The 21,893-nt window shown below is 43.6% G+C and overlaps 1 protein-coding gene across 1 annotated transcript in view; it reads right to left on the reverse strand.

The window, feature by feature from the left end:
* Positions 1 to 7,946, reverse strand: part of LOC130123717 (guanine nucleotide exchange factor VAV3-like) — a 79,524-nt gene extending 71,578 nt beyond the window's left edge. Inside the window, exons 1-2 of the mRNA XM_056292990.1 lie at positions 7,743 to 7,946; positions 3,275 to 3,391 (exon numbers count right to left, since the gene is read on the reverse strand). Coding sequence (XP_056148965.1) covers positions 3,275 to 3,391; positions 7,743 to 7,946 — 321 coding nt within the window. The remainder of the gene's footprint in view (positions 1 to 3,274; positions 3,392 to 7,742) is intronic.
* Between the last annotated feature and the right edge of the window lie 13,947 nt (positions 7,947 to 21,893).

Below are 21,893 nucleotides of genomic sequence, written 5' to 3' on the forward strand. Positions count from 1 at the left end.
GAATAGCGTGATCCTCCCACGTGCTACGTCCCCCTGGTGAAACTCCTCACTGTCAGGGGAAAAGAAGCGGCTGGCGACTCCACATGTATCGGAGGAGGCATGTGGTAGTCTGCAGCCCTCCCCGGATCGGCAGAGGGGGTGGAGTAGCGACCAGGACGGCTCGGAAGAGTGGGGTAATTAGCTAAGTATAACTGGGGAGAAAAAGGGGGAAACCCCCCCCCCCCCCAAAAAAGGGCATGAAGAGAGGGAGCGGCGATCGTGAGCACAAACTTTTTCGAAGGTTTTTAGTCACCACAACTGCAAGAGGTTCTTCATCATACAGTCATAAGTGCACAAAAATTTTAGGCTGATATGTCTAGTAGTTTGCGAGATTAGCTGCGGACACAGACATAGACTCTCTCTCACAGACACACACACACACACACACACACAGACAAACACAAATGCGCGCACAACCATGTGCATGATCCCCTCTAGGCCACCGCCTGGCGGAGACGGAGTGGATCCAAAGACCAACTACGGGGTTTGGTGGTGTGTGTGCAGAATCATATCAGATCCCCTGTGCAAGGAACACACAGGAAGGAAATCTGGAAGATAACTTCATATCATGTGTTGGTTTCATTTGAAATGTTGAGCTCGTCAAAGAAGCCACGCATGGCCACTGTGCAACCTAAATGGCAAGTTTGTGTTTACTCTTATTAAGACGAAGGCGGCAACCTTGAGTTCGTCTAAATATGACGAGCATGCATATTGCTTTTACAGTCAAGGTGCTGACATTATTGTGCACTGAGGGAGGAAAAGAAAAACGCCGTCTTCTTGCCTCTTATATTCTATCTCTTGCTGGCCATGCGCCCGCAGGCGTCCATGCTGAGGTACGGTCTGTGGTAACTCAGAAGAGAAATGTAGGTTAGGATGCGCTCATTAGATATGCAGCGCACTAATGCTCAGTGTCTGGACCGACTTGGCACAACTCGGATGAAGTGGATTAGACTGGCTGAGATTTGAGATGTTCTCTTTGGGATGTTTCCGGAACCTCTGGAAGAGATTTGAGCGTTTCTTGTTTGGCTTTACAACCCTTTCTGGAGTCCATCCAACCCAATCGCTGAAACCTGCGGCTGGGCACATTGTTAACAAGTCATGACGCCACGCAACCTTCTCCCTCACGAAGCTTGTTTGTTTGGTGGAAAAGAACATGGCTGAGATTAAGCAGCCCGGGCTTGGATGTACATATTTGTGGGGCAGCCCCTCCCCTCCCGGATTACCAACAGCCAGATTAACTGGAAGCTTCTTTGGAGCGCGACACACTGAAGTGCAAAAGGAGAGCGAGTCTGTGTGGGGAAACTCCACGCATGCAACACCTCAATAAGCAGTTCTGCAACGCCAGTTGTGTTTTCTCACTCTTATAAGAAGACCATTGTGGCCTGGTTAGTATAGATCTCAAGAGCTATGGTCTGCTGTCCTGTTTCTCTTTCAAAAAGTGGAGCAAAGTTTGCTTACTAACGAAATAGGCATAACTTAAAAACCTTGCTCCAAACTGGGAGATCTGCTGTCTGAGATGAACTCTTAAAAAAAAATGAGGAAGTAAAACAAAGTACTGTGCTTTGTTGATACAGCATTTTTAACAAATGGTTCATTTATTATGAAAAATTATCACTTATGACTGTGGTGTATTAATTTTGTGAACTGAGTTCTTTGATTCTTCTGTGCAAGATGAGCTAGAATACTTCAGAAAGACAGCCCATGGATGCCCGGAGAGCTCGTAATGACTCACGAGGAAATGTTGTTTAAAAATGCACTGAACTATGGAAATGTGACATTCGAGTAAGCCAAATCAGGCTCCTCCTGCTGTAGATGGGAGTCCAGAGTAGCCAGAAGCAGAGGACTCCAAACCCACTGACCTGGTAACCTTGTGTACTCTACAAGAAACAAGGTCCCACAGTAACACGGCAATAAAAAGACAGCGGCCATCCATTAAAAAATGTATGAGGGAGGGACAAGGCTGAGCCATTTGCAAGCAGTTACTGAATGCCTCTACCCACATATAAGCTTCCATGCACACACACGTATATGCATGCCCACACAAACTGTGCAGTCACACAAACACACACAGACACCTCGCCTCCATCAAACAGACAGGCGACAAACCACATGAAGCTCTGACTAACTCTAAAGCACATGGGGCTCATCGTGTTTCACTGTGTTCATCCTTCACTGTAATATGAATCTCTGACTGTTTTTATGGAGAGGGCATTGGGGGGTGGGGGGGTTAAATGAACTATTGATCAAGGTTGACCTTGGCAGAACCGCAGACTGACAGCCACCCGCCTCAGCTGCTCTGACTGAACAGTCATCCTCGTACAGATCTGAGCTCCGCTGTTATGAACAGCATCATAAAAGCGAGTTCTCTACATATCACTCAAATACAATTTACTTATTCTGATGCTGGCGAAGCTGACTCCACAAGAATCAAATCCTGCACATCCTGCTGAAACAAAATGGCTTAATAAATGTGTTGTAATAATTCTATTCTTAATCCCATAATACAGGCGATGGGAATAGAATAGAATAGATCTGAATTATTCTATATCAATATGTATGAATGTAGAGAAAAGGCTTATCAGAGCAGCCGTGGGCTTGTTCTAGTTTGTTGCGGCAAACAAACTATCTTGATGTTTCCTTTCCAAAGTCCTGTACGGCTCGGATGCTAACCTTGCTTATCTTACCTAACTTTTTTTTTTACTACTTTTATTAATCCCCATGGGGCAATTCTTTCTCGGCATTTAACCCATCCTAGCTGTGTAGCTAGGAGCAGCGGGCAGCCGCTAGTGCAGCGCCCGGGGACCAACTCCAGTTCATCTTACCATGCCTTGCTCAGGAGCACAGACAGGAGTATTAACCCTAACATGCATGTTTCTTTTTGATGGTGGGGGAAACCGGAGCACCTGCAGAAAACCCACCGCAGACACGGGGGGAACATGCAAACTCCACACAGAGGATGACCTGGGATGACCCCTGATGTTGGACAACCCCGGGGTTTGAACCCAGGACCTTCTTGCTGAGAGGCGACAGTGCTAACCACTGAGCCACCATGCTGCCGGACGGTTTGACTGGCCCGCTCAGTAAAGCTGACATGACTTTATTCTGCACACAACAGATGGGGCATTGTTCGCATAACAGTTACACTTCAGGTTTCCGTGTAACCCGTTATTATCTTTTGACGCGGCCCAAGGGACTTGTTCAACTTCGCCGTGTCAACAGACAGCTTCGAAGTTACCTTTCCAAAGTCCCGCACGTCGAAGAGATCGAAGGCCTCAAACAGATCGCTCTTCTTCATCCCAAACGCCTCACAGCACGACGTCAGGAACGTCCGAATGTTCTTCAAGCACAGGAACTGCGGTAGAAAATGAAACACAGTCCAATTTATACACAAAAATAATAACAAAATAAATCAAAACAACATTGGACATCTCAAAAAGTGTGATTAAATGTTTAATGAAATGCTTGTGATCAGTTCTGGGAATCCGTTCTGTTACCATGGCAATTAATTACTGTTTTATCTTACTTGTGTGATCAGCTTTGGTGTTTTGATTTATCACGTCACCGTGGGGCTTCGAGCCAATTCAACAAAAGGGGGGAAAAATGGGCTCCAAAACAGCACGGTTGCTTTTTCTCATTTAACATAATGGTCACCGATGGGTTAATCCTTACATTCAAACAAGGTTTAAAACCTGAGAGCATGGGTTTGAAATCTGGGATTGAACATGAATACTGTAAGACAGTGGTCATGTGTAACGTTACCAACCCAGCACAACACCAGCTTATTTGACGATTTAACACATATTCCACCAGACCGGTCATCACATGTCATTGTACTGCAAGATGCTTTTGATACAGCTTTGCAAATGTCAGTCCAAAATGGAGACACCCTCGATGCTGATTAAAGCCATAACGATTTCATGAGGGCGGAAAAAAAAAATTTTCTGACTCAAGATGGCACATGAATAATAAAGCGCAGTGTAAAAACAGAGCCGTAATGAGACTCTACTTCGCGAGAATGTGAGAATAGATATGCCACTCTTTATCTCAGAGGTTCATCGCAGAGACGCCCATGATTGCTCCAGCAGCCCCTTGGGGCCCCGTTTTGTCTGTGGAGGAAGTGCGTGAACATGGTGGGTTTTTCTGCACTCGTTGTACCCCTGGTTTTCATTAAATCTCCAGCTCTAATTTATGCTCACTGACATCACATGTGTTTTTTTCTTTCTCCCCCAATTGCGCTGTGCATCAATCAGTATGAACTTGACAGAGCCGGTCTCTACTGCTGAGGGGTCAGGGGCTGTCCATGTTTTATTTAGCTGAAATATGTTTGCCCTAACCCTGCTGGTTTGCCACAGTGCACAACAGAGGTGAAGAAATTCTGTTTTGGTGAAGTTTTTCTTTTGCATCATCTCCTTTTAAGAGAGGCTGCTTTTCTGTTATTGGTTAGCATTAAATGCTAGAAGGGGGGGCTATGGAAGGGGGGGGCAACCCTGAACTCCTTAGTAACTGTTAAGAACATTATGTACTCTTGTGTGCAAAGTAGGTGAATAGGAAGTACACTCGACGCCCCAGCAGCGGAGATGTACAGAGGAATTGGACAGACGGGTACTGGGTGGCATGCTCTGTGCAGAGGTGCACAAGAATAGGAGAAACAGTCCAGGTGGGTTGCAGAGCAGGGAGACATGACAGACAACTGCCCTATAAGAGACAGTGATCCTCTATTCGGGGTGCACTTGTTATATTGATTTCGGGTGCACAATACTCTGAGCATTATTTAAGTGTGACAATTATTATTATTATTCCTCCTCCTTTCGGCTTGTTTCCTGTTTTTCAGGGGTTGCCACAGTGGATCTCTATGGATTACTAGAAAATGATCTGATCAACGTACTATATTAAAAACTAACAACTATTTAGTCAGTCCTTATTTACAGTTTAGTTATTTTATTGTTATTTTACATTTTATTCTGCTTTATTGATTCATTTATGGTTATTTTATGTTTTATTCTGCTTAATTGATTTATTTTATGCCTTTTTTGTATGGTTTGTGTGCATGTTTTCCATCTCTTGTGGTGTCTGCTCATTGCTTCCTGGAGGATGAAAAGTTTTCAGTTGTAATGTTTGCCTTATTGTTGTAAATTTATCGTTTGAATAAAAAAAAAAGTTTCAAATGGTACCCTGTGAGGGCACAGCAACAATGGCGATTGTTGTTAACCCGGGCCTCGGTATGGAGCCTCGACCGAGCCGGTATGGTCTTGTCAACCCGCTTACTGATTTGGCAAAATGTTATGTCAAAAATTTACAAAATTTAAAATTTACAAAATTTAAAGTGTGACAATACTGTATGAGATTATTGTCTCGCGCCTCATTTATTGTCAGAGTGGAATTTAAATAATCGCCACAACACCGTGCTTTGCTTAGCCAAAACATGTTTTCACTCCACCCTAACCCTGCTGGTTTGCCACAACAGACAACCTTCTTCTGTTTGCCCATTTCAGGACATTTTACCATTGCACTATTTATTCATTATCTACCGATTTTGTGATTTTAATTACATTTATTGATTGCTGATATTGCTCAATCTTGCCGGTTTCACTTTTGTCACAATGCAGCCCTCTCAGCCAAATTATTCATCTTCATTGGACTTCCTGGTTGATTAAAGATTAGACTACAAGTAGTCAAATAATGACACCAAAAGGTTATAATTTAATCACCAAGAGCACAGATGACCGAGAAAATGAAAACAAAATCTCTCTTTCTGTTTCTCTCTCTCTCTCTCCACAGCATTAAGTGCATGATACGTGAGGGCACAAGGAATATATTCAGTATCTGCTTATTCATAACCCTCACATAAGTATTTTGCCGTCCGTGCCACGGTTGTCCTGACATTGAGGTCTGGGCTCAAATGCAGCGGAGTAAAAATAGTGGTTCAACATGCTACTTACTCACAGTACACTGCACTACACTACCCTCCACTGCTCCCATCCATTACTTCCATGCTCACATTGCCACTTCTGAGATCTTGGGTTGGTGTGACACAATGGAAAAGGGCCATTTAAAATCTGGGGCCCACTAACACACATTGCTGTCCCAGCCATACGCGGATGCCCTATAGCTGCGGGCTACGGCGGCATTGTTCAGCAAACTTGAGGCCTGAGCTTGCTTTGCTTTCACCCTCACAGACAGATGCAGGGCAGCCAATCACGTGCTGGCAGGGCCCGTATCGGCCCAACATCTAACATAAAGCTTCAGATTGTTTTGAATGTATATTGAAATTTGCTGTGATTGGATGTGCATTTTTGCATCCTATACTACATACGCAGCAGCTACTGCTTTACCTTCTGGCTCGAATGACAAGAGCCTACCATGTTTTAGTGTGTTCAGCAGCTGACTATGTTGGGTTAGCAGCACATTAAAACCACACTAACGTGTCAAGGTGTTTCAGTTTGTTTTTTTTTACAAAACTACGAGAGAGAAAAAAGTAAACCATTAAGGGGCAATTTGTAAGCTATGATGGTGCAATTATTTCCTGCAAAGAAAATCATTAAATGTGGACCACAAAAAAAAAAGAAGACATGGAATGGTACGTACACGTTAGATGACTCAGTCACAAAACAAACTACAAGTTGCTGTGCAAATAGCATTAGTGTTGGTGGCTAATGGGTGGATCAAAGTCAGGATTTTATCAGGCCTCTCCAGTGGCGGTGGGAGGGAATCTGGGAAGAGCGAGGTCCTAACTTGGACCATATTCCCATGGGTCGCACAGATTAAGGCAAGTTTAAGACTGTCATTTAATCTTGGCATGAGTTGTAACTGCTTTTATTCAACGGGTTGTATAAAAACAGACGCTTAAATAAAAATGTATGGGCATGCGTGTACATGACACGAGTAAACCAAGTCCACGTACGGGTTCACTGTCACGTGGTTGGGAGCGGGTCGACGTCAGATGATAATCTTCAAATGACAGTCGAGAGGCCACAGCGTCGCCTCTTTCTCCAACATGTTTGGATTGGCACTTAGCTGTCTGTCATTATGCCAGGGCATAGAGCGTGACCTTGTGCTTCCTACTCCTAGTCTACTTTTTTTTTAAAGAGGTGATTTTATACCTTTATTAGATAGCAACAGTGGAGGTAGACAGGGAGAGAGAGAGAGAGAGAGAGAGAGAGAGAGAGAGAGAGAGAGAGAGAGAGAGAGAGAGAGAGAGCGAGACCTTTGACCTTTAACCAAGTCTTTAATGGTCCAATTTTTCATTCACATTAAGATAACAATATTAACACAGATGAGCGAGCGGTGGGGGGGCCCATGTCGCTGGCTAGATTCGAACCAGTGACGTTGGTATGTGCTGTAACCATTCAGCTACGATGGCGCCCCTCAACTCCTAGTCTACTTGCACAACAGTACGGCATACAGCAAAATGAAGGGGGGGGGATAAGAGGAAAAAAAAGAACATAAATCAAATCGGCAGCAAGGGACTGAGAGTAATTTTTACTGATCTATTTTAAACTGTGGAGCAGCCCACAAAAAAAAAATCCAAAATGTATCCCAAGACCTCTGAATATGGTTTCAAACGACTCTCTGGCGCACTGAGTTGTAAAGGTAGGTTTGCTGGCAGTGTGGTATGCCGGAACATAACTTGTCTTTGAGCTGAAAGCATCGCGAAATGTAAACGAAACAACAACAAAAACAAAAAAGAGACATTTTCGGGGTACCTGTGACATCTGTGGCCTGAGATTGATCTCCTTCAGATTGATGGTACGAGGTCTGAGGTTGTTGAGCAGCTGGCACAGCAGCACCCCGTCGCGCAAAGTCTGCGCCAGGTCAAACACCTGCGCCGAGTCCGCAGTCACCCGGTGGCTCGCGGGGAGCACGTTGCAGCTTATCAGCCACAGCGCGCACTGTCGCCAATACTCCATGGCTGTTGTCACGCACCACCGCACGCGCAAAACAAACCGAAAAGAAGAAAATGTAAAAAAAAAAAACACCAACTTTGGTGCCAGTGTTTAACCCGTTTGCGGCATCGTGGAGTCCGAACAACCACTAGATCGGCCGCCTTTAAAGGAGTCCTCAAAGACGCAGAAACCGGCGTCGCCGCTCCGACCCTCCTCCTCCTCCTCCCTCAGCACACACACCGCTGGATGACTCGTGTGACAGACAGCTCCGGCGGATTAAGAAAAAAGAAACAGCCCCCCCCTCGCCCCTCAACTTCCAGCCCTCTCCCCTCAACTTCCTCTTCCTCCTTCCTCTCCCCCGAAATGTCAGAAAGGACCAACAACGATACTTCTGACCACACACAACATGTTCGAGCGTGTGTGTGTGTGTGTAACGGTTGATGGATTCCGATGTCATTTGGGTTATTGTTGACTGATAACGGATGTTCTTGAAAGGCTTCATTATTACTGCCTTTAGGCAGAGCCGCTCCGCCCTATACGCTGAATACGTAATTGCGTAAGACCCCCGCGAATCCTTTTGTTTGTTTGTTTGTTTGTTAAAATAAAGTTGCCGGGAGACATAGATTGGCTCTGACCCAGTAAGGGGGGGGGCTTCCTCAAAGGATCGAGCACGTCAGTGGAGTGATCTGATTGGCGCAGGTGCTGCAGCAATCGTCCAATCAATCAGTATGCTGCTGAAGTACATGACGGCGCCCCCAAAACGCCAGTATTCCCCCGGCGCTGCCAAAAGTAAAGTGACGAAGACGAAGGTAGAGCGGAAGCTGGGATTCAGGTACATGTCATGGAGTCATTCGTTGCAATTGAAGCGATATTCTTTAGCAATGCACAGGTGAATACTCTCTCTCTCTCTCGCTCTCTCCTGCTCTCTCTCCCTCCCTCCCTCTCTCTCTCTCTCTCTCTCTCTCTCTCTCTCTCTCTCTCTCTCTCTCTCTCCTGCTCTCTCCCTCCCTCTCCCTCTCTCTCTCTCTCCCGCTCTCTCTCTCTCCTGCTCTCTCTCTCTCCCTCCCTCTCTCGCTCTCTCCTGCTCTCTCTCAAACACAAACGACCAGTCAAATAGAAAAAACGCTTTACAGCTTTAGGAAACCACAGATTGCCAAGGCTTTAAAGAGGAATCCACCATTTTATTTTTTTAAACGTGCTTTGAAACGTTTTATTTTCTTCATCTTATCTTTTGTCCATTTATATTTTTGGCCATAGAAATTGTTTTGCATTGTTTCCCCACTCTAGATAACCAAATGTTTATCATCAGACAGTCGCGGTGATGCAACTTTTGGTGCAGCTCCTGTCCTGCCACTTGCCGAGCCGACAGCATTGTAGCTAATCTAATATCAAACTGGAATCTGTTTTTATTGTTTGTCACATTTGGCCACTTGTTTCCCATATATTGTGTTTGGGTATTTACAAGATATTGTCATGGATAGTTGACAGCCCATTAAACATAATTAAATCCTTCCAATAGGGATGGGTATCATCAGGATTTTATTGATATCAATATCAACACTGATACTGCTTATCGATACCGGTAAGTATCGATACCCTTATTGATACTACGCTCCATAATTTGGTGCAAAAAAATAAAGACATGACATGAAAAGATTCAATGGTTATTTTAATATTGCTCTCTTGCAGAAACGACATGTTAAATTGCTTCCTGAGTTTCCTGTATACATAATGTGGGAGCAGCAATTGCTACACATGTCTGGTAAACAAATGTCTGGCGGTGATGTACCTTAATGCTGCTTCACTACCAGAAGCTAAAATTAAACAATATTACAAATTACCAAAGAAATATAGTCTTTGAGCTTCTCAGAAGCTAACAGAGATAGACAACAAAGAAAATAACTTAAAAACGTTTATAAAGAGTAAAGATATGTGAATGTAATATGTACGCCCTTTTTGGGTGGCACGGTGGCGCAGTGGTTAGCGCTGTTGCCTCACAGCAAGAAGGTCCTGGGTTTGAACCCCGGGGTTATCCAACCTTGGGGGTCATCCCAGGTTGTCCTCTGTGTGGAGTTTGCATGTTCTCCCCATATCTGTGGCGGGTTTTCTCTGGGTGCTCCAGTTTCCCCCACCATCAAAAGAAACATGCATGTTAGGGTTTATACTCCTGTCCAAGGCAATGGGAAAAGAACTGGAGTTGGTCCCTGGGTGCAGCAAGAAGGCGGCAGCCTACTGCTCCTAGCTACACAGATCACAGCTAGGATGGGTTAATTTGCAGTAACTGAATTTCCCCAAGGGGATTAATAAAGGAAACTTAAATACAACAATTTAGAGGATAACTCTGGCATCTCTCCTGTATCATTTGGCCAGCCAAAAAAAACACATCAACAGTTTTTGCTTAAGAAAATGAACATGTTGACTTTCTGGAGGAGAGATTGTGTCCCCAGCTGTGGAGAACACTCTTTCAGATGGTGTTGATGAGGCTTTAATGTAGCGGTAGGTGATGGGAGAGCTGTGCGAGAAAAGGAAGAGTGTCCTTCTTACCCCACCACCAAAGGGCAGGGTCTTCTGAGGTAGGGATAGGAGGGAGGCCTCTGTAGACTGACAGTTCACTCTTTCGTTGATCTTTTCATGGATGGTTGGTACAATCTTTTGCTGTAGAATGAGGCTCTTCCTCAGCACTCGGTCTTCTTCTAGTGCGGAGACTCTGAGTTCATTTGAAACGGGAAACTGTAACATAAAATTTACCATATTATTGTAGTCACGCTTATTGCTTTTTTGTTAGAACACAGCATCGGTATCACAAAAGTATGTCAAAAATACATCTTCCTCCTCTTCATCCTCTTACCCATCCTGAGCATGCACTGTCACCTCATCCTTCTCTGACGGCTGAGAGGGAGATTACCTTATTAATATTACTATGTACATTATTTCATTCAAAATTAAAATAAACATTGCACACATTCTCAAAGAACATACATTTTGATGATTTCTTACTTCCCTCACTGCTGCCTTCTTCGGTTGTTCCCAGACGTCATCGTTTTTTAACTTTCCCTTGAATGTAGGGTCCATTATAGTGGCCTCCTCGAAAAATGCATAATGTCATCATCCTGTACACGAGAAAATAATTAAACAGTAACTTCCCAATCAGGGTACACCTTGTCACTCATTTATTAGGGGGGGAAAAAACAGCCAGCTTTACATGAATGGCATGCATGTCCTCACATCCAGGACATGGAATGGTCAGGCAGGCCTGAAATGTATAAAAGACCCATTGAAATCAGTTTACAACTATTTAGTCCTTTCTGGATGATACTGAAACAATGAGGCTTAGTTTCTTACCCAGGATATGTTGTTTCTCCTGGAACATGGTCTTCACAATGAATGAACTCTTGATCCACACAATGGCATCCAGGATCCTTGCCATCCACCTGGAGATGGTTTGGATAGACCTTTTGTGCTTCAAGGTTGAGAGTATGTGCGATGCATCCAAGCTTTATGATTTGGAGCTGTCTATATTAGCAGCAGCATCTACTGTTATGGCTACAACCTTCTCTCACACCAAATTCTGCAAGGACTTCTATCTCCTCAGCCAAAACAGGACCACTCTGAGACTTGTACCCTGCCTGGGTCTTTAAGACTTTCTGTCTCAGTTGGACTTCATTTTCATAATGGAGTGTGATTGTCATATAGTGATCCTGTGTGACACTTGTCCACCTATCAGTGGTTATGTCTACTATACACTGGCAAGCTCATCGATTATGTTTTTCTTCTCAACGTCATGATGATGTTTGATAATGTTCCTCTGGGAGGGGGGTGGTAACTAGAGTTAAGGGCTGTGGTCCTCTCCCTACAGTTGAAAATATTAACAGCCACAACCAATACAAAATAAGTTATCGCTGGTTGTCAGGACAGCTCAAACTAAATTCAGACTTAGGCTACCTAGCAGTTAGCAAATTATGCTATGCTAGCTATTGGCTACCGAGCATATCTAAACTAACTGGACTCCACTGTAGTGAAGGGCATTAAATCATTCACAATAAATTTGGGGACAGCCCTGTGACATTCTGCTGATTTTTCCTAGGTCATTTTCCCTCATCTAGCGATGGAGTATGGGTCGGACTTGGGTGTCTAACTTCTGCTATCCGCTGATGAAGCTGTGGCTGCTGCATGACTGACACTGCCTATGAGATTATTTAGGAAATAGGAAACTAAATTAGAAGTGCTTAAAACCGATGTTAACTGTGTCCTGAGTTAATAACTACAGACTTCTTTTTATAACGATAATGAGTATTACCTCGACTTGATGAGGTCGAGACAGTCGCAATTTTAGTTTGACAAATCCCATCACCATTGGAGCACGGAGGCGGCACTGAGGACGTAGGTGCAGCCATTTTGCTAAGGCAGTCAAACCCGCTTGCACTGCTTCCGATTTATAGAATGATTTGTAAGTGTTTCATGAGGTTGCTGGTGTTACCCCCCCTTTACACGCAACTAACTTTTTACGTATATAGCATTTAGCTGCATTTTCATTAAATCTAGTAAAGTGAGCCCATACTTTTGAACGTTTTGCCCTGTCAGCCATGACTAGAGAGCACAGAATACAAATACGCAGTTACGCAACATCAAACATAATCGCCTGATGCCAGCAACTTCATCACCAAAAATTGGGGGACAGTTAGGAATTTGAAAATGCCAGCTCAGTTAGAATGCGTTAACGCTACATAAATGCCGATAGCAGCACTGTTTGTCTAGGAGCTTGTCAATATTTTGGTACTGCCCGGTCAGGAATCGGTACCAATTTAGTACTGGTTCCGATACCCATCCCTAAAATCCAGTCATTCTGGCAATTTCACTTAAAGGACATGGAAACCTATTTTCTATGCACTGGAACATATTCTGTTTGTGCACTCAAGGCAAGTGGTAAATCATCTTATTGGAGGAAGTACTAGCAACATCTGTGTATAATAAATATAGTTTAAATATATTTTAATAGTTTCTTTCACGTTAGTGTATATACTCATTCACACCTCACATCAACAGTATTACATTTTCTATGCATTGATTGAGTTTTGGTGTCATTTTAGATTATTTTGAACTGTGAACTGTATGACTGCTGTTGAGTGTTGGCTGGGTTGTGTTGTTTCCCAACATGCCTGTCGTCAAAACTTGTATCACCCTCATTTTTCATCGACAGTTTAGAAAGAGTGTGTGCCTTGAGGATGTTTCAGAGACCTCTGATTTAAGGTCTGAGGGCATAATTCTTAATGAACATCTATTGAATGAAGCCGTGTTTACTACAAATGTCTGTTTTGTGTATTAATGTCATGCAAGAATCATGCCCACTTTAGAGAGTGCAATAGTGTTCTTGCCACATTGTGGTAGTACAAGAGCAAAGGGTTGTCATGTTGTCCTCATAAAACAAATAGTTTTATATATAGCTAATACATATTATGTATACATCTATATACATATATAATTTATAGTTTTATTTCATAGTTCTTGGCTGTAGGCAAAGTAAGAGGGCCCCCAAAGAAAAGCTTGCTTAGGGCCCCCTGTTGTCTAGAGCCTGGCCTGCCTCTAAGCAACAGAAGGTGTGGGCTATAGAACATCTAATTCCACAGTCAGTTTTTATGTTTTTACAAAGTATGATTTAAAATTACCCTATCTTTACATTCTGTGTTACCGAGTGCTCAGTAGTAATTGATCTGCCCCCACCAGGCTCCCTCTCTCAGCTGACCCTCCATGTGGAATAAGTAGCTTTTGATAAATGGTTAGTGTTGTAGCCTTGAGAGTAAGCCGAGAGCCATACTTTCAGGAGTATCGCAGTCAATATCAGATTTTAAAAAAATCAAAGGATAGCCTACAGCAGAGACGGAAGGAGGGTCATCTTCCTGTTTGAAGCACACTGCTTGGGGGTTTTAGACCACTCTAATTTAAGAAGGCTATGACATAAACACAGGAAGGACCCTGCGTAAGTGAGCCAGATGTTTCCTTGGAAACTGATCAAGGTCATGAATTTGGGCCTGTATTAACGGCCAAAAGATTAAAATCCAACCCCGTGTTTTGCTTATTTTTAGCACCTAACCAGTATAAAAAGAATACTCGCACTTTTGATTACTGTGTAGGCAGGCATCACTTCTGTCTGTGATTTCAGAATAAAACAAGAGGGTCTGGCTGCAGCGCTATTGCTCTGAGGAAATAGCGAAGGGAAATAGGCCTGGGGTTCAACTGATCAGGGTTTGACTCTTACTTTTTGATGGGGTAATCATTTTAAAAATAAACGAATCTGCCCGGAAATTTAGAAACAATTATGGAATAACTGAATTTGATATGATAAGCTACAAGCTGCTTTGCCTGCTACTTGTCAAATCCACACACTTCAATGGGTAACAGTAGCCAATGGTTCAAAAGTGCTTATTCCATTTCCTTTATTTGTGTAAGTCTGGATTATGGTCACTAGCCTGGACATGTATGATGGCTTATATTTGTGCTACACCACAGCCACATGAGAAATATGGAGCATGGGCAGCAAATTCATTCTGCAGAGCAGTCACTACTACTAAGGGAAGGTTTACAAGAAGGCTATGAGACCAGCTATGTTGTATGGTTTGGAGACAGTGGCACTGACGAAAAGACAGGAGGCAGAGCTGGAGGTGGCAGAATTGAAGATGCTAAGATTTTCATAGGGAGTGATGAAGAAGGACAGGATTAGGAACGAGTATATTAGAGGGACAGCTCAGGTTGGACAGTTTGGAGACAAAGCAAAAGAAGCAAGATTGAGATGGCTTGGACATGTGCGTAGGAGAGATGCTAGGTATATTGGGAGAAGGATGCTGAATATGAAGCTGCCTGGGAAGAGGAAAAGAAGGCCAAAGAGGATGTTTATGGATGTGGTGAGAGAAGACATGCAGGTGGCTGGTGTGACAGAGGAAGATGCAGAGGACAAGAAGAAATGGAAACGGATGATCCACTGTGGTAACCCCTAATGGGAGCAGCTGAAAGTAGTCGTAGTTACTACTACTACTACTACTACTACTACTACTCCACCAGTGCCAAATTTCCAGGGGCACACAGGAGAAATTACCTTTATATCAACAAGGCCATCTGTACTTGTGTGTTTTAACAATAAAAAGTTAGCCATATGGTTAGTCTTTAAAAACAATCATGAAATTTTTTTGGGTTTGTTTCATCGTCATTAATGTAGCGAATATATTACAATTAACATACCATTATGGCCATCGAGAGGCAAAGAGAACAATGAATAGCATTCTTACTTTATGAATACACAAAAAGTAACAGAAATTGGGTGTTGCTGTTTCCAGAAAACAAAGCAAAAATTGCATGAATAGACCTTTATCACAAGTACGGCTGATGTACTTCTGCTTCGTCTTAGTAAGGTAAATATTGGTTCTCCCCATTGTTTGCAATGTTAAAAGGGCAACTTTCTGTCACCTTCAATTCTTTCTGTGATCACGTATTTTGTGTTTAACATAACACAACTCAATATAGGTGTTGTCATTTACGTATCTTAATGTTTCTGTTGCCAGATGACTCTCTACTACTACTATTACTACTAGTTTCGGCTGCTCCCATTAGGGGTCGCCACAGCGGATTATCCGTTTCCATCTCTTCCTGTCCTCTGCGTCTTCCTCTGTCACACCAGCCACCTGCATGTCCGCCCTCACCACATCCATAAACCTCCTATTTGGCCTTCCTCTTTTCCTCTTCCCTGGCAGCTCCATCTTCAGCATCCTTCTCCCAATATACCCAGCACCTCTCCTCCACATGTCCAAACCATCTCAATCTTGCCTCTCTTGCTTTGTCTCCAAACTGTCCAACCTGAGCTGTCCCTCTAATATACTCATTCCAAATCCTGTCCTTCTTCATCACTCCCAATGAAAATCTTATCACCTTCAACTCTCCGACTATAAAAAAGTGATTTGATCAAGGGTCATAAAATGCTAACAGCCCTGAAATTACCATTAGTCTTGGTTTGCCAGTTAGCATACTCTTACATCATATGAATTAATTTGGAGTACATTCTTTACAATGCAATTGCATCTTATTTAGTTGTGCAATCAAACGGATGCACAACTAAATAATTGCAGATAAATAATGCAAATTACAAGTTAAATGAAAGAGAATAAGAAACTTGTTTGAAGCCATAGAGAATTGAAAATACTGTGCTCAACCCATAATTGCAGTCTCCCTTGTTACTGTATGGAAATTTAAATATTTGCAGAGAGCTTGAGGGTAGAATCTTGAAACATCAGAAACAAGCTCAGAGCCTACAAATGTAAGGTAAGGTTGCTTGTGTGAATCTTATCTGTCAGTCTTGAGACCAGTAAGGATATCCTGTAGTGCTAACTGTCACGTAACCCAGTGTTTCTCAACCGGGGGTCCGCGGACCCCTAGTGGTCCGTGGTGTAATTGCAGGGGGTCCGTGAAAATAAAATATCTTTAAAAAAAAAGATCCTATGACATTTATAGAAATAGGATTATTTTACTCAAATGTGACTGAGACCTTTATCTACCTAAACTATAAAGGGTAACAGGACTTTTTTTCTCTAATTACATCTGTTTCACAAGTGTAATTTATTGTATTTTAATAAGAGATCTCGCTCCCGTTTGCATTGTTAAAAGTTACTGCATAAAAATTCTGTTGTTACATATATCTGAAAGTTACTGAATACATATTCTGTTTTGTTACATATATCTGAAAGTTACTGCATAAGAATTCTGTTTTGTTAACTATATCTAAGTTATAACTGAAAGCTCTTATTTTTGCCCCAAAGAGTGAATAAATGCTATAATGCAATTTAAAATGCAGTTTCTACTGTTTCTATCAAATTGCAACCCCCCTCCCCCAAGATCAGGTGGAGGGGTCCTCAGGGTAGATCAAAAATACGCAGGGGGTCCAGGACCCCAAAAAGGTTGAGAACCACTGATGTAACCTAACCAAAATCAGCATTTATTTCTTTGTCTGTCTGTATTAGTTAATTAATTCATTCATTCATTCATTCATTATAAAAGGTGGCCTTGGCCTGGTTACCTGGCCACCCCCTAGATACACCCTTGCAGGAGGGTGGCTGGTTTTAATTTCCCCCCCCACACACAGCATAATTATTACACGACAAAATACAATTACAGTTTTTCTCAGTTGCTTAAATCCAATTCTTGAAACTGTCAACATTCTCAAAACTGTTAAATGCAATGCCTAGAACAGATAAATTGTCAAGCACAACACCAAACTTCACCTGCAAAAGTCCCCAATACAGTCAAAATGTTAAATTCGTGTTTCAAAATTTAATAAATTTTTCAATAGAGTATAACAATATCACCACATGGAAATATGTCTTCATCATTACATAAACAAAGACAGGCAATATGCAAAGTATCAGGACCATTATGACATGGTCAACCCTGAATACATTTTCTTTTACCTTATTACAAAGACCTGATGATCACCAAATTACTGTTATTAGTCTCTGGGCAACTGTGTCTAGTGTTGCCATCAATAAAGATGGTTCTGAACACAAAAATTCTTCAAAGGTATATTATAGTATTCAAAACAGTGTTTACAAACTCCTGTAATGTTAAATGAAATACTGTAAATATATTTTAAATTCAACTTTAGCATCTCACTGATAATCCAGTCTCTCCTCTGTTTGGCCACATTTCATCCACATCACAGTGTCATTGTACTGAGAATTTGTGATTTTGAATGTAGATGTAAGTTAACAACATTAGCTGACTAATAAAAGCAAAACCTTGTAATTTTGAATGTAGATGTAAGTTAACAACATTAGCTGACTAATAAAAACAAAGTAGCAAGGTAACGTCAGTTGCAAGGCAGCCAGCTAACGTTAGTTAGCTAGCTAGCCAGCGCTAGCATTATTCTAATGGTGCCGTTACTCACCCTCGTAGTCGTCGATGTAGCTCGAAATGTACATCTTAAAACCCTTTTCTTTTTTGCTCGTCTGAGCTACAGAGGAAGCGCTCACGATGTGATGTACATCGGTGACCGTGATTTTAGGGAGGTCTCGCAAACAGTGAGTGTAAAAAAAGGCCTCTCTTCTCTCAACAAACCAGACCGGAAGTTCTTGTGCGAGCGCTCCAACGTCGGAAGTCGAACGACGCCATCTTAGGCACCCTGGCTATTGGCGGCAATTTCTTCGTTCCAACAAACAGCCGTCTTATCGCTTTAGTAATTATCTCACCCCTTTTTCGGGTATGTTGTCGATTATAAACGGTTAACGTGACTTTGGTAACTTGCTAACATGTTAAAAGTGTTCAGAAATTGTTATTGTGATATTCTGAGCAAATTAGAGCCGAATTTCGTCGAGCCTCGTGAGACGCGTGCGTGAGAGAACGCGCCCCCCACACCGCACCTAAGCAGCCTGTTGTGTTGCCGAGTGCAGACGCCATTTTGTGGTAATACCGTGGATCACGTGCTGGAATATATATTTGCAGTTATTCGTGTAACATGTTTGATGCGCTTTAGTGAGTTCTGGTGAATTTTACGAGAGTGACTGAGCTTCAACTGTTTTTGGGTGACTTACTTATCTACTTAACCGTAGCTATGCTATTTTGTAAATTGTTACTTATTTTTGATGAATCGATTCCAATAAAATACTCGTCGAGTTTTTCCGGGGCGTAACACTTACCGTTGATCGGGGCGGATCGCGACACAGAGCTGTCCGGCAAAGCGAAAGGTGGGTGTATTTGTTTCTACATTAAGAGTGGCTGGTGTAACGATGTGACCGTGATTCTGCAGCCAGCGGCGCCCCCAAGGGGTGGCCAGGGGTGGCGATACTATCCCTGCCCCCCCCCCCAGCCACGAGTCGCATATGCAGAATATGCTTCTGATTATGCAGAATATGCTTCTATCTGATATCCTACATTAGGTACTGTTCATTTAAATCAATAATGTATATTTTTCTTAACTCTCATATTGACAGTTTTCCACTAGCCTATACAGTATACTGCAATAGCAGCATAGAATTCCCGAAATTCAGTCATGGCTTTTGGTTTTGTGTGCCACCCCAAGATTTTCAGTGGCCCCGTTTGCCCCCCCCCCCCCCCCCCCCGATGAAACATTTCTGGGGGCGCCGCTGTCTGCAGCACTGTTCCGTTCTGGAAACCCCCCCCCCCATAAATTGTGACCCTCTGGGGGTTCAGGTTTATGGATGTGGTGAGGGAGGACATGCAGGTGGCTGGTGAGACAGGAAGCTGTAGAAGAAATGGAAACGAATGATTCACTGTGGCGACCTCTAACAGGAGCAGCCGAAAGCAGTAGTAGTAGTAAACCTATGGTGATTGATTATGGTGATTGTCTGGGCTTGGCTCGTGTACATTAACTTGACGAGGAAAAACTTTCACAGGACTCCGATGAAAGAAAGGATAAAACAAGTCTTTTCATACGTACAGGAATATTCAAGGTTGAATTCTCCTAATCAGCAGACTACTACGGTAAGAAACCCGTGTGGCTCGGTCGGTTGAGCAGCAACTCAACCAAGAATGAAAAATTACTTCCGTCTTTTGCCAGTTTGCCTTCGTAAGCCCACGAGCCCAATCTCTTAAAGCGACAATAACCTAAATCGCCGTTCTAACGAAGCTTACACAGAGTTGCCTTTTACAAAGTATCATGCCAATATCAACATAAATCAAATCAAATGATTATTAGCTGACTTTTAAAAATTACCATTAACCTATTCAATGAAATCACTTATTTATCTCAATTTATGTAAACTAATTACACAAATACAGACCGCTTATTTATTGAACTAAAACACAGGCGGATTTGGGGAGGGCCCAGCAGGGGCCAGTGCCCCCGTAACACCGAGCTTGGACCGGCCTGTGCCCCCCCCCCCACTCCGAACGAAGAGTCTACAATAATAATAACATCGATTTCTTGAGATGATATGGCGCTGATGCGAAAGGCGGAACAAATGTGGCTCAACATTCTAGTCGGATCCTTTAGAGCGGTACACACCGCCTCTGGCTGGCTGAAGCGTGAAAGAAAGTAGACTACCCAACCACCTGTCAGCTCTGACCAGAAGCAAGAATCAAAGCTAAACGTTGCGAGACTACCACGAATAGCCCAGTATCACACATTTGCCTCAAGGGGCTTTACAGCAACACAACATCCTGTCTTTAGACCCTCGCGTCGGATAAGGAACAACTCCATAAAAAAATAAAACCTTTAACAGGGAGAAAAAATAGGAAGAAGGTGAGAAAACTATTTTATATGTGTAATTGTTACAAGGTAAGACGTCTGATCAGGAAATGTTCACTAGTTAACTTAATAGCAGGGTGTCTGGGTAGCGTGACGGTCTATTCTGTTGCCTACCAACATGGGGATCGGCGGTTTGAATCCCCGTGTTACCTCCAGCTTGGTCAGGTGTCCCTACAGACACTGCTGGAGTGCAAAAGGGCCCTCCGCGATGGGAGAAAAAAAGTAAAAGTAACTATTCATTTGTTAGGTCAGCCCACCCTCGGTGTTTCCTCTTCGGACGCAGCTCTGGGCAGGGCCGTGGTCCCTGGGCCCACCAGACACAGCAGACCAGGCTCCCCCAGCTGATCCAACGCCAGTTCTCCCAGCCAGACACCCTCGACACACCTCTCCACACGCCACATGACGACACCAAAAACACAGTCAACGCTAGGCGAGGCCGCTGCCAGACCGCCCTCAGTGTTATCAGATCTTCAGGTCTGCATGGTCTAGCAGTTAGCTTAGCCTGCCCCGCTTCTACGTCCTGTCAGACCGCCCTCAGTGTTTCCTCTGCGCTTGCAGCTCCGGGCAGGGCCATGGTCCCTGGACCCACAGGACGCAGCAGACCAAGCTCTCCCAGCCAATCCAGCGCCAGCTCTCCCAGCAATCAAACTAAGACACAAACTTAGATGCAGACGTGGACAAAGACATTGCATGGACAGTACTGGGTGAGGCCGCCGCAAACGTAAGTTCGTGCCACCATCTTCCCACACCGGTACTGGTGAGGCCACTGCAAACATGAGTTCACGTCACCATCTACCCTCAGCCCACAGCAGTGCAACACAAAGCCAAAAACACTAACCCAAAAAACTACAAGAACACATATATTCAAACCAACACATATATCTAAACTAAAAAAATTGTTTTTTAAAAAAAAATCACTGTTCAGGAGAATGAACGCCAGCCAGGATGACTGCCAGAACTGCCGGTCTGCATGAGACAGTAGTTAGCGTAGCCTACCCCGCTTCCGAGTTCTGTCAGACCGCCCTCGGTGTTTCCTCTTCGGGTGCAGCTATGGTCAGGGCCGTGATCCTTGGGCCCACAGAACGCAGCAGACCAAGCTCCCTCAGCCGATCCAGCGCCAGCTCTCCCAGCCAGACACCTTAGACACACCTCCCCGCACTCCACATGACGACAATGAAAAGACAGTCAAGGCTAAGCGAGGCTGCTGCCAGACCGCCCTCGGTGTTATTGGAACTGCCTGTCTGCATGGGCTAGCAGTTAGCTTAGCCTGCCCCGCTTTTGCGTCCTGTCAGACCGTCCTCGGTGTTACCTCCTCGGGCACAGCGCCAGGCAGGGCCGTGGTCCCTGGGCCCACAGGATACAGCAGACCAAGCTCCCCCAGCCGATCCAGCGCCAGCTCTCCCAGCCATCAAACGAAGACAAACTTAGACGCAGACATATGCAAAGACACTGCATGGATGGTACTGGGTGAGGCCGCCGCCAACGTGAATTTGCGCCACCATCTTCCCACAGCGGAAGCGGTGATATTTGGTTGTATTGACTTACCTTATAAATCTCATTGGATTATTGAGATTACAGTGTTGTTGTGTTGGATCCTAGTATGAATTTACCAGTTAAGCACAGAAGCTGTATTCAAAACACATATTCAAAAGCATTAAATAACAACATTGCAACAAGACTGAAGATTTGCAAACAAATTTCATGTTCAATGCTTTTAATTAAGCCATTAG

Source organism: Lampris incognitus, chromosome 14 (assembly GCF_029633865.1).
Source record: "Lampris incognitus isolate fLamInc1 chromosome 14, fLamInc1.hap2, whole genome shotgun sequence".
NCBI classification, from domain to species: domain Eukaryota; kingdom Metazoa; phylum Chordata; class Actinopteri; order Lampriformes; family Lampridae; genus Lampris; species Lampris incognitus.